Source organism: Anastrepha obliqua, chromosome 4 (genome assembly GCF_027943255.1).
Source record: "Anastrepha obliqua isolate idAnaObli1 chromosome 4, idAnaObli1_1.0, whole genome shotgun sequence".
NCBI lineage: Eukaryota > Metazoa > Arthropoda > Insecta > Diptera > Tephritidae > Anastrepha > Anastrepha obliqua.
In genome coordinates this window covers 103,827,963-103,844,017 of record NC_072895.1, presented here as the reverse complement: position 1 = coordinate 103,844,017, position 16,055 = coordinate 103,827,963, and the positions used below count along the sequence as shown (strand labels likewise).

Here is a 16,055-nt window from a genome sequence, read left to right as displayed (position 1 = left end):
ACAGCAAATAATTTTGTATTGTTCTTCCTCTGCTCTCTAATTGTGCTTGTTTAAAGTCAACTACTCCGGTTGTTGCTTTGGATACTTCGGTGTTTGGTAACTGCAATTTGTCAAATGCTTAAGTCTTAGGTATTACACGATTGCTTGAGTTAGAGAATGTTGCATAATAGAGCAGTGCACTTGTATATGGTTGCAATTTACCAGCACAATTTCGTTTTTGCATTATTGAGGTGAATTGCTGCACTACTTTCACTTGGCTTTTCCTAACTTTCCATTATGGTGAAATAAATTTCTGGTTAGTTCTTACAGTGAGCTGTAGCTTAAATACCTGATGTTGGTAGTAAATTTTTAAATAACTATGCGGAATGCTTTGCTTTGAAATCTTCTTTGTCAGTGCTTTGCATGTTTGAAAAATTATTGCTCGTATTACTTCTAAATACTTCTAAATATTTACTATGTTGCATGTGTGTGTATTCATGAGATTTGTTACATAAGTACCTCAGTTTTGAGCTAAATAAAAAAATAAATATAAAGTGCGTCTTATAACCACCGAACTGGGGTTTATTGACAAATGTTGTGGATTTATTTGCGTCTTATTTATTTTTTATAATTTTTCTATAAAAATATAGTTTCTTCGAATTTCATACACATTAATCAAGTCCCAAACATTGCGCAAATGAAAAAAAAAAAAACAAATTTTTTTTGAAACTTGCGTCAAAATTTAATTTTTTATTTATGAAAATATTATATATTTCATTCTATTACGAAAACCATATAAATCCAAACCTCAAACTTTGCGCGAATTACAAAAAAAGTTTCGTCAAAATTTAATACTTTTTAATCAGAATTTTAAGTATGCAGTTTACATGAAGTTCTTCAAAAATCGCGTTGATTTAAAAAAACTTTCTACGTGGTTGTGTGCATTTTCTTCATACCACAAATAATCTAATTTTTGTGTACTTCTTTACAACTTTTGACTACTTAATTGCATCTTACTTATTTTTGATAATTTTTTTTATGAAATTTTCGTTAACAAAATTTAATTTTTTTTTCGGAAAATATAATTCATTCCCCTACAAAAACCTCATAAGTCCGAGTCTCGGACTGTGTGCAAATTACAAAAAAAATTTTGGCAAAATTTTATACCTTTTAATCAGAATTTTTAGTATGCAGCTGTCTGAAAAATCGCGTTGATTCAAAAAAAAATTTACGTTATTTTGTGCATTTTCTTCATATAAGAAATAATCGAATTTTTTTTACACTTATTAACAAGTTTTTACAATTTATTTGCATCTTACTTATTTTTAATAATTTTTTTTTATCATAATTTAATTTTTTTTATATAAATTTAATTTTGTTTATCAAAATTTAATTTTTTTCCTGAAAATATAACTCATTCCCCTACAAAAACCATATAAGTTCAAGTTACAGAAAAAAAATTAGTCAAATTTTCATACTTTTTAATCATAATTTTGAATATGGAGTTAAAGTGGTTCAAAAATAACGTTGATTTAAAAAAAAATTTTACGTGGTTGTGTGCATTTTCTTCAACAAATAATCGAAATTTTGTACACTTATTAACAAGTTTTGGCTTTTTATTTCCGTCTTATTTATTTTTGATAATTTTTGTTATGAAAATATATTTCATTCTATATAAAAACCATATAAATCCTAGTTTCAGGCTTTACTAAAATTAAAAAAAAAAAAAAAATTAAAAATGTTCGTCAAAATTTCATACTTTTTTATCCGAATTTTTAAAATAATTTTAGTACGCTTATTATAGCTCATTGAATTTGGTTCAAAAATCGCAGTGATAAAAAAAGTTTTTTTTGGTTGCCTTTTGTATTTTCTCCATTTAAAGAAGCGAAATTTTTTATGCTACTTGAAAATTTTTTTAAATGTTTCTTATCTCGCATTTAGCTATAATAATTTTTTATGGAAATGTAGTTGATTCTACTACAAAACTCATATAAATAAAGGTTTTAGATTTTGTGCAAATTTTTGTTTTAATTTTTTAACTTCAAAATTTCATGCAATCAATTTTGAGTAGGCAGTAAGGTTTGAAGTGGTTTAAAAATATCGTAGGGTTTTTTTGTGCGTAATTTTCTGCATTTCCTTCATATTTCAAAAATGAAATTCGAACATTTCTAGGGAAATTTATTGAGTTTCTCCTATGTCCATACGCCCGAAAATTTTGCGCATACGTATCCTGCTGTGATAACTGAAACCAGCATAAATCATCAAATAACCACCTACAAAGTTTCGCTAGGTAGAAAACCATTCGCTACCCTTGAAACCATGCCACGAGTAATTTAGTCAGTGCCTCCGTCAATGCTCCCAAACAAGCGTTAGTCATTTGGCTTAAATTCTTGTACGCGCTGTAGACACTTAAGCCAGGATGCTTACGTAAAATTTTCCACGTAGTCGAAGGACAAAGGCCAACATGTTGAGGATGGCGACAAATCGCCATTTTGGTGTCTTCTTCAACACCTCACTTTATGCACTTCGCCAAAAGATTTTATTTTCAAAGTAAATTTCCAAAATTTAAAAGCGTTGTTTTGGCGTTAAACGAATAATGATGACTTGCCAATCCCTACTGAACAGAAATGCCAACACAGTTTGCCATTCTCAGCGGTCAAACCATAGTTATCGACATTGAAAGTTATCATACAGTGAAAAAAGCACCCAATACTTCTCCTTAAATTTTCTTATATTCTCTAGCTTTCAAATCAATTGCGGTTCAAATTAATGGCAATTGGTCTGTTAGTCATGTCGTACGGGTATTATTGCCACCGTGCCAACAGTTCTGTAAGAAGAATATTTCCGGAATATTCTTTATTGTCTTTACTGCCTTAAGTATAGACCGCACTGGACCTCGCATTCACACACCTTCCATTCCCTTTCGTTATCTTGCACTTACGCAACTTCTTAATTTTCACTTCAAATGCATCTTCGCATTGGGCGCTTCCTTCATCGCACTTGGCCCTCATTAGTGAGCGCTTTGACTTCCTCTCCACGCTAATTACTGCTCATTAAACTCTGTTAGCTGCCGCTCGTCGCTGGGTGCATTACAAAAACACAACAAATGACCGTAATTTACTGCATCTCTTTCAAGCAAGCTTCGATTTTATTCTTTTCATCACTTGGCATTTTCTCGTGCGCAAGAGTACATAATAGGGGTATGCACTTGTAGTATGACTTATAATAACAAGGTGGCGCAAAATTAATCATCCTCTGTTGTTTTTTAACGCATTTTTTTACTGAATAAAAAGAAAAATTATTTTGTGTGTTGAACATCTTTATTTTAATCACTTTGACGTACGACGTCAATTATTTCCGAAAATTATAAATTTTCCTATAGTGTGATTCGTTTTGCGGTTTGCACCTTGTAGGTATATAGGCATGAATGGCTAATACAATTTTAGAAATTTTCTTAAAATTAGCTCAGTTAAAAATATAGTAAAAATAAATTCATTATTTTTGTATGACATCGAAGGCTTTATTTACCCTCTGTTAGGTACCCACAGACTTTTCTGTGCAAACTTTTTCAACTTTGGACGTGAATTTAACATATTTTTATCATAGTAACGACTTGAGCTTCTAGGTAGCTTCCTAAAATTTAATTTTCTATCGATTTATGGCTATAACTGTATAAAAAAGATCATCGAACAGGGCGAAAAGAGCCAGACGTGGGTGCCCAACCGAAGATCTGGTGGCTATCGAAACAAATGTTTCCCGATGTTGTCAACTCTTCGCTTTCGTCTTTGTTTGATTCCATGAGAGAGACTCGTAAATTTCTAAAAAAATCCTAATTAAGGCTACGTTGGCAAGATCCTCTAAGGCGTCCTCTGCAGCGCAACCCTTGTGGGTTCCAATCCAGCGCAATTCTACTTTGGTCACGGGTTTACGCAGTGCCAATGGCCAATCCATTTCTATATTTGCGCTGTCGTATTTCAATGTCTATTTTTTTTGTTTGCTTCGATCAAGGAGTTGTGCGTTTGTAATCCAGTGGTCGGGCCACCAGGAAACTTTATTAAGCAGGATTATCCATTAAGTTAGTATTATGCATTTTTGGTAAAAAAGTTACCTTTTTATGCACTGAACTGTTACCATTTTTAAAGTGATTTCTCTCTCTTTTCTTCAAAACTTCAAATTTTTTAATCAAAATTTTTAGAAAATATTTATTTTTTTTTATAAAAATATAGTTCTTACTACAACAGGAAGTATATAACTCAAAGTTTTGAACCTTGCATACAATAAAAAAAAATCTCGACAAATTTTCATCAAAATTACAAAATTTTGACTCAAAACTTTTAGAAATTTTTGTTTATCTATACTAATATTATAAAGAGGAAAACTTTGTTTGTTTGTTTGTTACGAATAGGCTCAAAAACTACTGGACCGATTTTAAAAATTCTTTCACCATTCGAAAGCTACATCATCCACGAGTAACATGGATTATATTTTATTTTGGAAATAGGGCTCGAGATATAGGTCAAAACGTGGACCCGGGTAACCTTCGGATGTGTATGTACAATATGGGTATCAAATGGAAGCTGTTGGTGAATGCTTTAGTCCAGAGTATTTTTCATGCCGCTCTGTGACTGGGGTCTCGAGATATAGGTCAAAACGTGGACCCGAGTAACCTTTGGTTGTGTATGTACAATATGGGTATCAAATGGAAGCTGTTGGTGAATGCTTTAGTCCAGAGTATTTTTCATGCCGCTCTGTGACTGGGGTCTCGAGATATAGGTCAAAACGTGGACCCGGGTAACCTTTGGTTGTATATGTACAATATGGGTATCAAATGAAAGCTGTTGATAAGTGCTTTAATACGGGGTAATTTTCATACCTATTGATGACTAGGGTCTCGAAATATATGCCAAAGCGTGGACTCGCCGTGTCTTTGAACCGAATTAAACCAAACTTACACACATTGTTAAGTAGGTATTGAAGATGATTTCCGTATAGTTTGAATACCTATTGGTAGATAGGGTCCCGAGATATAGGTCAAAACGTGGACCCGGGTAACCTTCGGACGTGTATGTACAATATGGGTATCAAATGAAAGCTGTTGGTGACTACTTTAGTACAAAGTATTTTTCATGCCGCTACGTGACTGGGGTCTCGGGATATAGGTCAAAACGTGGACCCGGGTAACCTTTGGTTGTGTATGTACAATATGGGTATCAAATGAAAGCTGTTGATAAGTGCTTTAATACGGGGTAATTTTCATACCTATTGATGACTAGGGTCTCGAAATATATGCCAAAACGTGGACCCGCCGTGTCTTTGCACCGAATTAAACCAAACTTACGCACATTGTTAAGTAAGTATTGAAAATGGGTTTCGTAAAATGTGGTTGTAATTCGGAGCACTGGCAACGGGTACATCGTTCTTTTGAACCAGCCATAATGTCGCTTACTTTTTTAACGCTTGGGGCGGAACTGAACTGTCAAATTGACAGTGTGAGTTACAATGTGTCAATATTTCTTTCTGATTTGGATGCCATAAGGAAAAAGTAAGTGCAACATGTAAAAATTGTTTGTGAATTTTTTTGGAGTGGATTTTGGAACAGTGAATAATTTCTTACGAAATTTGAGAATTTAATGTGAAATCCGAATGAAATTATGTGTTCGTGGAAAAAAAATTTTTTTCGTTTTTTTTTTTTGAAAAATATAAATGGATAATGGTTAAAAAAGCTCCAATGCTTAATAAAACATATAAATTGAAACGAAAAATTCATGGATGATCATATGCGTTGATTTGAAATTTAAAAACAATCTTCTTTTTTCCTGATTTTCAATTTATATTTTATATTTACTCAAAAACAAATAGAAAAACAAAAAATATTGTTAATGCCAAAGCGCTTGAATAAAGAATAAAGAAATAAATAATATGAAAAGCATATATTTTCTGTTCTAAACCATATCTATTCTATTTTAGTGTGCCCAGCGAAGGGGGCCGGGTTTGCTAGTCTTTTCATAAAAATATAGTTCATACTACAACAAGAACTATATAACTAAACGTTTCAAGCCTTGTTCGAAAAGTCTTAATACTTAAAGTTTCAATCTTTGTTCAAAATTAAAAACAATAAATACATTTTTTTTTTCAAAATTAAAAAATTTTTACTCAACCTTCAATTTTTGTTTTATTCTTTTCATAAAAATATAGTTCGTACTACTAAATGTTTCAAACCTCAACAAATTTTATTGAAATTTCAAACTTGTTAGTTAAAATTTTTTTGGGTGCAAGTTTAAAGTAGCTGAAAATTCGCATTCAATTCTGGCATTTTTTTACTGTCGGTCTTGTGTGCATTTACCCCATAAAAAAAATAATAAAAAAAATGGGTAATTAATTGTGCGCCACCTTGTCTATGTGGGCAACTATGTATGCTATGCAAGCAGGTAATTCTAACCTTTTCTGTGTCTTTTGTTGTAATTTTCCCTCACACCGTTTTTGTTTAGCGCAAATGACTTGAAATTGCAACTCGACTTATTACTTTTGTATGTGGCTAAAGAAACTTGCAATTTTGTTTTGTTTTTGCATTTTGCTTTTTTTAGTGCTAAAGAATGACCCACTTTTTGATTTCCTCTATTAGCTGTTCTTCAGATTTGGTGTTTGTTTGCACCTTCTTTTGCTTACCCTTTGTTTTGCTTTCTTTTGCCAACTTACCTGCCTGCCTTTCTGCTGGGTGTGTGTGTGTGCTGTTGTTGTAAATATCTCATGTTTTGTGTTGTATTGGCAACGCTAATGATAGCCAGTCAGGCTGCCTGCAGTGCCGTAAAACAGTGTCCGTTAGTTTGTTAGCTGATGTAGTAAAACTGGTAGTGGCAGCAGTAACGGCAGCAAGAGTAATAACAAAAAGTGCAACCCTTTTTTAACTGCGCCGCACCTCATACTTTCATGTTGCTGTGCTCTGAACTGTCTTGGCTTTTCTTACGACCTGGCCCTGTCGCCCGCTGCAAGCAATCAGCGCCAACACTTGCCAATCGCTCCTCCTTTGTCTTGCAAACCATTTTGGTTTTTCGTATTTCTTTTCATTTCTTCTTATCTTACTCAACCTCGATTTTTGTCCGCTCAAACTTTACCGCTTGTTTTTTGCCTTTGAAGGCACTCACCATTCCGTTGATCCAAAGTGTAGGCACCGACTGCAGCTTTGCAACTTTGCAACTTTGCCACAGCGCCTCAACGCCGCTCCTCTACATTTATGTGCTCATCATCATTGTGCTTCACTTATGGTTGATGGCTTCACAAATCACGAATATGAAGAGGGACGTACAACGAGTGCGTGGAAAACTTTTTCTCACGCCGCTTGTTTGTTTTTCGTGTACTTGCAGCTGTTGTTTCATTACGTTGCACACTCCACTGCGCGCGCTGTTGTTGCATTGTTACTGATGTTTTGCGGTAGTTGGTTTGCGCTACACTGCACTGATTTATATTCCTGCCTTAAACAGTTATTAATGCATTTTGTTGCCACACTTTTGTTTCGCTGCGCACTGTTCGCCGTTCGCCTTTTCATGTCGCTCCATTGTCGGCGTTGTTTGGCTGCAAGTCCCTCTTAACTACCGCTATCGCCGCCGCTGCTGTTCGCATCATCAGCCCGCGCTGTGAGAATTTGCATTTGGTATTCGCGTTGCGGCAGTTGTTGGTTGCCCGTGGCCGTTTGCATTTAAAAGCACTCAGTTGCGTAGCGCCGTGTGACACGCCATCACTTTGCTGTGGCTCCACGTACAACGCGTGCAAGCGTCGAACGTCGGTAGTGTTGGCGGTCCGAATTGTCAGCGGGGTTGCCACTATTTTACTCTTTTCTTGTTTTTTTGCCTCATTTTTATTTTTTTTAATTTTGATTGTTGCAACATCACCAATTCGTTCGTTTGCACTGGCTGTCTGCCTCACTGCTTTTGCTTTTGCTGCTCATTTCGTTGTATTTTGCGGCTTTGCTGTGCTGCTTGTCGCTCATTGCCTTCAGTAGCAGCAATTTCCATGGATTGTCCATCCATTTGTTGTTTTGTTTTACTTGCGCACTGGAGCTGCAGCTCGTCCACTTTGTATTGCCTTGCCGGTTAAGTCCATCGCGTTAACCGCAGTCAAATCGTTGCAATTGTTTCAGTTTTCCCCAAAATGGCAAACAATAACTCTCTGGCGGTTGTTTGGAGTTTATGTGATTGCATAAGTCCAAAGTGGCAGCAGCAGTATGGAACTCGTGCAACATGTCAACGGTTCTGCAGACCACCAGTCAGTCAGTAGGCAACCAAAATAGAAGTACAAAAACAAAAAAAACAGTGCGAGGTAAAGCTTTTGTGGTGCGTAGAGTTTTTCACAATTCGATTTGCACTTTGCCAAGACTGGTAGCTGCTTGGGAATTGGGCTAAATATGCGGCGGCTCTTTTATGCAACATTTTGTTGCAAGCAACTTTTTGCAGCATCTGTCGCTTTGTGACAGTTTAATCAGTTTCGCAACAAGTTAGATTTTTGTGTGGTGAAATTTGACTACATTTCAAAAGTATTCGAATTTTTAAATAACTATCCGTTTACTAGTGAAAATGCAATAAAATTCAGTATTTCTATATTTCTTTTGTAAATTGTAATTAACTTGGGTATATTAAACAACTAAAATGGGTGGAAATTAGCATTGCCAGGTTGACGTTTTTAATGTCTTTTGACGCTATTTGGGTTTGAACTAACGTTTTTACCTTGAATCATGTTCTACAAGGTGGCGCAGAATTAGTCACTCCATCGGAAGATGGCATTTTTGCAAATGGCGTCGTACGAAAATCAGATTTGGCAATTGTGAACTAGACAGCTGTAGTCCGCCACTGCGCTTCCAAAATTTAATTTGAAAAACTGCAACTCACAGCTTATAAATTAAGCATCGGAAACTATCACTTGTCAATTTTGATTCTATGATTCCCAAAGCCCCACCATTAACTATGGAAAAGTTTTGAAAAACAATTTTAAGTTTAGTGTGAGCCAACCAAACTTTGATATAGGAAGCATCAAGGTTTCTCCCACAAATAATGTTGAGAATGAGAAATAGTTCAGCAAACGTTGAAGAAATTTTTTCGAGGAGGAGTGCACAATTTAACTCAATAAATGAAGAGATCAGCTATATTGTGCAAGTCACACTGATTTAGAAAATTATAATGCTCTTAAGTGTGCGCCCGTTCATTCATTCATTAGTTTCGCCGCGAATTGGAAACATCAGGCGGCGATGCAGAATCTGTTGCAAAACGCAAAATATACGAGGAACGTTTTGAAACTGTCCGATCAGCAGAGTTTATTCAACAAGGGCAAGCGATCATTGCCGAGGGCTCTTGCAAATAAATGAGAACTCTTGCGAAGGAGCTTATTGCTCCTGAGGGTCTTATCCCTGGAGGATGCCATGAAGATCTGCAGTATAGATCCTACCTTATTCGCAGAAGACAGTTTATGTCGGGGAAAACACGGGAACAGCGGGTTATCCAATCAAAACGACATATAAAAAAAATGTAACATTCTGAAGCGCCTGAGATGAAAAAGTTTTAACTAAGTTTCGCCACAACACTTTTTCACTCAAAGATTTCGAGTAAATTCTGCCGCATATATCGAGTTTCTAAAGGCAGTAGTGAAACCCTAGATTGAAAGTGTACGCTGTGACAGCCCATACATCTTTCTTCGCACAAAGCAATGGCGACTCAGGCTTGGATGGTTAAAAAATGTTCACGTCCATGTCCACACAATATTGAACTTATGGTCGCTTAACTCCCCAGATCTTAATGCCCTGGATGAATACGTATGGGACATAGTTGAGCGTGAAACTTATAAGCATCCTCATTACACCATTTCTTCTCTGAAGGCTGCAATAAATACCATTATGGTCGATATGAATAAAGAGCGTTTGATTCGGGTATGCAATCGTTTCCAAACCCAGATCGAGGAGGTTAATTAAATGATTTTACAAATATATAATAAGTTAATGTTGTGTAAAAAATGCGTGAAGTCGCATTCAATTTTGTTCAAAATAAATGCTAATTTGTTTTACTCTCAAGTTGTCCTCAAATACCGTACGCACCCTGTACTTTTTCATCTTAACTGCAGTCACTCCTAATGAAAAGCTGAATTGATTTCGTAGGCTCATTTGGCAGTACAAAAGTTCATAAGACCGTCGTGACCTGTAGAAAGCTTGTAAAGGGTGATCAGATTGGATATATTTTTTCCAATAGGGGATTCTTGACAGCGTCACTACTGCCAAACTAAATACATAATTTATTTCAGTATTCATTGACATCTCTTCATGAAAAATGTACGCCTCAGCAACGTATACATTGTTCATCGCACGCTCAGGCTAACCCAGCGAGCTGTTCAGCGATGTGGCCCATTTTTGGCTTAAAGGTTACGTTAATAAGCAAAATTGCCATGTTTGGGCTGAAGAGTACCCCAAAGCCATTCAAGAACAGCCATTACATCCATTGAAAACAACCGTTTGGTGTGGCCCATGGGTTGGCGGAATCATCACCCTTTAGGTTTTTAAAATTTGTTCGTATTATGCAGCTTATGTGACGCCGAAGAACAGGACAAAGCAGAGCAAATTCTCTGTCTCGGTGGAGCTCGTACTTTGTGGAGCTCAGATTTTTGGATTATTGTACCTCGACACACGGGATCTACATTGCATCTTGCGTGACTTTTTAATGGTATGTCAGTGTAAATTTGTGATTTGCTGAGGATCGTATCAATTTTGATCGCATTGACTAGGTTCGCTTAACATGATTATGTTTCATTTCTCGCAAAGCTAATGTGAGTGTAAAAAATATTTCCTGGTGCTCATTTCTCTTATACTCAATAATACATTTAGTCTTCAAATCCCTCTTCCCTCTCCCATTTGCTGAAGTATTCACAACAGCCTCAACAATGCTATAAAGGTGCAGTTGTAAAAGTGATTGATAGTGTTGTTGGTATGTCGTTGCGAAGTAGGTGCAGTTGTAAAAAGTAGGATAATAATAGAAATAAGCTTACCTGTGCATAGCCCTTTCCTTTGTTGTGTTCTGACGTGAATTTTTCAGTCTAAAATAATACTCTTTTCTACGTGATTTCTCGCTAGCACCCCTCAATTACTTTGAGCATCGCACTTTTTCTTCATTCTGCGACATTTCATTCATTTTTAATAGACTCACAAACAGTTTTATGACACAAAAGTACTAAGTGGAAAAAAGATTGTAAATACTTAGTACTTACTTTACTACTTTTTCATGATTCTGAAACTTTGTCTCGATTGTTGCTCTTTGCTCTTCACTTTATTTTTTGTCTTGTTTACTATTTCGCTTTTTACGAAATTACATCAAATTGCTGGGCATGGTGTAGAGTTGGTAAGTGCACAACAACAATGCTTTTATCTTAAAGCAGCACAACTCCTCCAACACTTTTACTCAATCTGCTCAGCTTCCTTCCTTCCTTCTTGCCTTTTGTATTCTTCTTTCATGCTTTTTTGTTCCACTCCTTTATTTCAATTTCGTGCCTTGTACTCTATTTCAACTGGCCAACTGTTTACTGCCACGCCATGGCATATTTATTAAATTTTTCGCAAAATGACAGCAACTGTGCGGCGGTATCTTGCGCGCTTCATTCATTTTAACCCCCGCCAGCTCTGCCATCTACTGATGTGTTGTGTGTGGGTTTTTCTTTTTTTTTTTTTGCTTTCTGTACGGTAAAATGTGCTTTTGATGACCGGCAATGCTCGAGAAATGGTGTCCAGCACGCTGTGGGTGGTGTTACGCCAGAGCGCCTGGAAGTAGGCAACGTTAAAAATGCAAAGGCTCACCTCAATTGAAAAAAGGGGATGATGTTGGAGGAACACTGTAATTTCTTATATTTTTAATGCCTTTTGTTTCAGTCTTTTTATTCGGTCCGAGAAAATCGCTTTAAAAATTAAAATGGTGACAGAAATGGTAGAAGTAAATGAAAAAATGTGGCATTGCGACATTGATGAAGTGGTAATAAAATATGTGACGGCTGTAATATGCGACTAAATATGAAATTAGATTAAAATTAATGAAATTGGACATAAATAATTGAGTAAAGAGTGGGTTTCGCGCACTAAAGTTAAGTTTAAAATAAAGTTTTCCGTGCCGATCCCGATGTAGATACCAAACTCTAAGTCCCGAATCCCTAATTTTTTTTTAACGGCCAACTATAGCGCGAATTAAAATGTGCTTGAGATGCTTAAAATGAAATGCTTTACTGTGTAAGTCGCAAATTTTGATCGCCGTTAATTTACGCGCTTTGGTACCCCACAGCTCCTGCAGTTCCATTTACAGCTATTCTACCTAACGGAAAGCACATTTGAAGGTTAAAGTAAATGCAGAAAATCTACTTGCGATAACTTTTATTGCCTATAGATATTTGGGCTATTTTCTGCAAGTGAAATATCAAGCTATAAGAATAAATTTTCAGTAGGTCATAATTTTGTGAGAATGAAGTTCTTCAGTGATTTTCTTTATCATAGTTTCTCTGCACACCTTCAAATTAATTATTTTGAATTTTATTGAATTTTACTGAATTTTATTTTATTTCTGCCTTCTTTACTTCCAGGATGTTTTGCACAAAATCTGCCATCCCCACGGCCAGGTGCTGCGTATTGTCATCTTCAAGAAGAATGGCGTGCAAGCAATGGTGGAATTCGATAGTCTTGAGGCGGCAACAAGAGCACGTGAGAATTTAAATGGTGCCGATATTTATTCGGGCTGCTGCACTTTGAAAATTGATTATGCCAAGGTGAGTGAGTGGGTTTAGCTGAAATGAAGATGAATGAAAAAAAAAAAATTAAGACGGTGAATGAAAGAGGACCGATAATATATAAGCATAATAAATTATGATAGAAGGAAAAGGGAAGGAAACAATGAAATTCGATGGAAAAAATATTGAAAGAAAAATTATAAGAAAATCACCAAATGAAATAAATACAAGAAAAAAATTGAAAATTGATTTTAATTTCCACTAACTCCTTTTATGTATTTTTGCTTTCTATTTTCACTTGACAGCCGGAGAAATTGAATGTATACAAAAATGAGCCAGACACCAGCTGGGACTACACACTTACCGCAGGTACGTTTTTATTTCGTCACTTCAATTTCCACCTATGGTTTAAACACTAAAAAATTTACAATACTAGAAAATCTGATTAAAGAGCAAACAGGGAAAGGTGTGGTCAGGGAGAAATGCATACAACTTTATTTATAATAAATAGAAAGACTTTACGAAAAACTAAAATTAAGAAAATTAATAAATCAGTAAGAAATTAAAGGAAAAAAGTAAACAAATATAATATAATTTTAAATGAAATAAAAACATGTAAAATAAATCAAAAATTAAAATTAAAAAAATTTAAAAAATGTAAAAAAATATAAAATAAATAAGAAATTAAAATAAAAAGAAATAAAAAACATATAGTGTTAAAAAACGACTTTAACACGAAAAAATACCGCATTTTATAAAGAAAAATAGATTCATTTACACATTAAAAAAATACTGAAAAATTGGGTTTATTAAAATTAAAAAACCAAAAGAAAAAACATATAGGCAAAGTCTATCGATTTCAACTTGCAAAAATAGCAGCCTTCTTGTTTTAAAAGAACAGCCTTCTTGTTTAAAAAGACCAAAAAAAAACAAAAGGTTAAAAAGATGTAAAAAAACTTTTTCAACAAAAACAGTAAAAAAAATAAAAAAAAATAAAAAAACAAAAACATTAAATAACTAAACAATTAAACCAAACAATAAAATAAAATAATTTTTTTAAATAAATAGACAAGTAAAAAAATTAAAATTAAAATCCAAAAGCTTAATAATTAAAAACTTAAAAGAAAATCTAAAAATTAAAAGAAAATTTAAAAATAAAAAAGAAATTAAAAAAAAATATGAAAAAATTAATACTAAAAATTTTAAATAAAAAAAATTTATTTTTAATTAAAAAATTAAGTAACTAAAAAATAATATATATTTAAAAAAAATATTTTAAATATATTAAGTTTTTAAATTTATTAATAAAAAAATTTTAAATATAATAATGTAATATATAGTAAAAGTAAAAGTAAAAAGAAAAAAATAAAATTTTAAGTTTTCGAATTCAGCAGTAAGCGAAAGCTAAAAGCCGATTTGCGAATTTCAACCTAAAAATTTACTAACATTAATTTTAAGAAAAAACTTGCAAAAAGTAAACAAACATAAGAAAATTAAAGAAGAAAATAAAAACTAAAAAAAAGTCGATCGAATTCTGCTGTGAAAGAAAGTGGAAAAACAGTTGTTGGTATTTTAGTATTAAAAGAATATTAAAAAAAATGCAATTAAATTCCAATTCAATATTAATAAATATAGCAAAGGGTAGGTTAGATTAGCTTAGGTTGACCTGGCTGGCTAAAAACCTCACATAGACTTATTGGACCTTAGTGGTACCAGAAGGAGCTTGACCCTTACGTTTCCTTGTATATAGTAGGCTTCTTGTCTTTTACGAATCTAAGTAAGCTCTGAAGCTCTCACCCCGAGAGACATTCTAATAGCAAAGGGAGCAAATAAAACTTAAAAATAAGAAAAACAGAAAAAAAAACAAAATTTCACATTCAGCATTAAACGAAAGCTAAAAAACGATTTGCAAAGGCAACTAAAAGTAAAACAAATAACACATAAAAAATTGGAATCAAATTTTCAGTATAAAAGGAAGTTCGCAAACAATTGTACGTATTTTGAGTCTTAAACGAATATTAAAAAAATTCGATTCAATTCCAATTCAATTCTACTAAATATAGCAAAATGTAGCACTTAAAAAAAAAAATAACAAAAAATACAAAGAAAAAAAATATAAAAAAATAAAAAATAAAAACAAGAACAGCAACAACTAAACACAAGTTCGCATTTTGCACTTCGTTTTAATGCATAATTTTAAAAACGATTGTATAAACTAAAGCATTAAATTTCAACATTAAAAAAAAAAAAAATTTGCAAAAAGTAGCAAATAAAAAATACAAAAATCATAACACAAAATAAAGTAAATAAAAAAAATAAAAAGCTTGATAATTCTACCGAATTCATCATTAAAAGAAAGCTTTATAAGCAATTCTACATATTTAAATATTAAAGATTTTGCAAAAAAATTCTACCTATTTCAACATAAAAAATTGGGAAAAATAGCAAATAAAACATTAAAAAAAGGGGAAAAATTAAAAAGTAATTTACTTGATTGATTAAAATTTGTAATCATGCAACTTCGCGCTGTCCACACCTTTCCACTATGCCAATATACACACATCCAAACACTTACACACATGCCTACGAACACAAAGGAATATGCAGACATATTTTTACATGAATATTTGCCTACTGACATGCGCCCCATAATCAGTTACATATTGCCAAGCGCAGCTTGTAATAAAATCCCTTATTATTAAATACATACATACATACATACACACTTATTTTGCATTTTTTTTAACTCTGAAAGGATTACGTTAATTCGTTTAATTTGCAATTTATTTAGTGAGCTCGTGAAAGAAAAATCAAAAGGGACACACATACATATATAGTACATATAGTACATCTAAATATACACCTACGAATTGAAATTCACACACAAATATACACTGAACTGTGCAGAAATCAATTCGTAAATACTTATTGTGGCGTAATTGTAAGGAAATGGATTTAAATTGTGCACAAATGACTGCTATTACGCATGCAAAGTGGCGCAAAATTAACCATCAATTTTTTATTTTTTTTTGAATAGCTTTTTTACTAACTAGAAAACAATGATTTTGAGTGATGAAAATCTATTTTATAAGTGTCAAATATGTTTAGCGTACGACGTCATTTGCAAAAATGTTAAGTATTCGCGGATATGGTGCTTAATTTTCGCCATCTTGTGTTTATGTGAGCTTAGCTAGCGTATCAGAGAAATAGTCACTTGAGTTTTTTTAACTTTTTTAATAAAATTAAAAAAAAACAAAAAGAAAAAAAAATGTGACAAGTTTCTTGATTAATTTTGCGTCACCATGTACTTAAGTCGCATATAACTATCAGAGAAATAGTTTATT

At 33.5% G+C, this 16,055-nt stretch overlaps 1 protein-coding gene across 8 annotated transcripts in view; it reads left to right on the top strand.

The window, feature by feature from the left end:
• The window catches only part of LOC129246207 (heterogeneous nuclear ribonucleoprotein L), a 343,070-nt gene that overhangs the window by 173,729 nt on the left and 153,286 nt on the right, over positions 1-16,055 (top strand). For all 8 annotated transcript variants that reach the window (XM_054884810.1, XM_054884813.1, XM_054884816.1 and 5 more), the window contains 2 exons: positions 12,568-12,750; positions 13,017-13,080. In XM_054884810.1, coding sequence (XP_054740785.1) covers positions 12,568-12,750; positions 13,017-13,080 — 247 coding nt within the window. The remainder of the gene's footprint in view (positions 1-12,567; positions 12,751-13,016; positions 13,081-16,055) is intronic.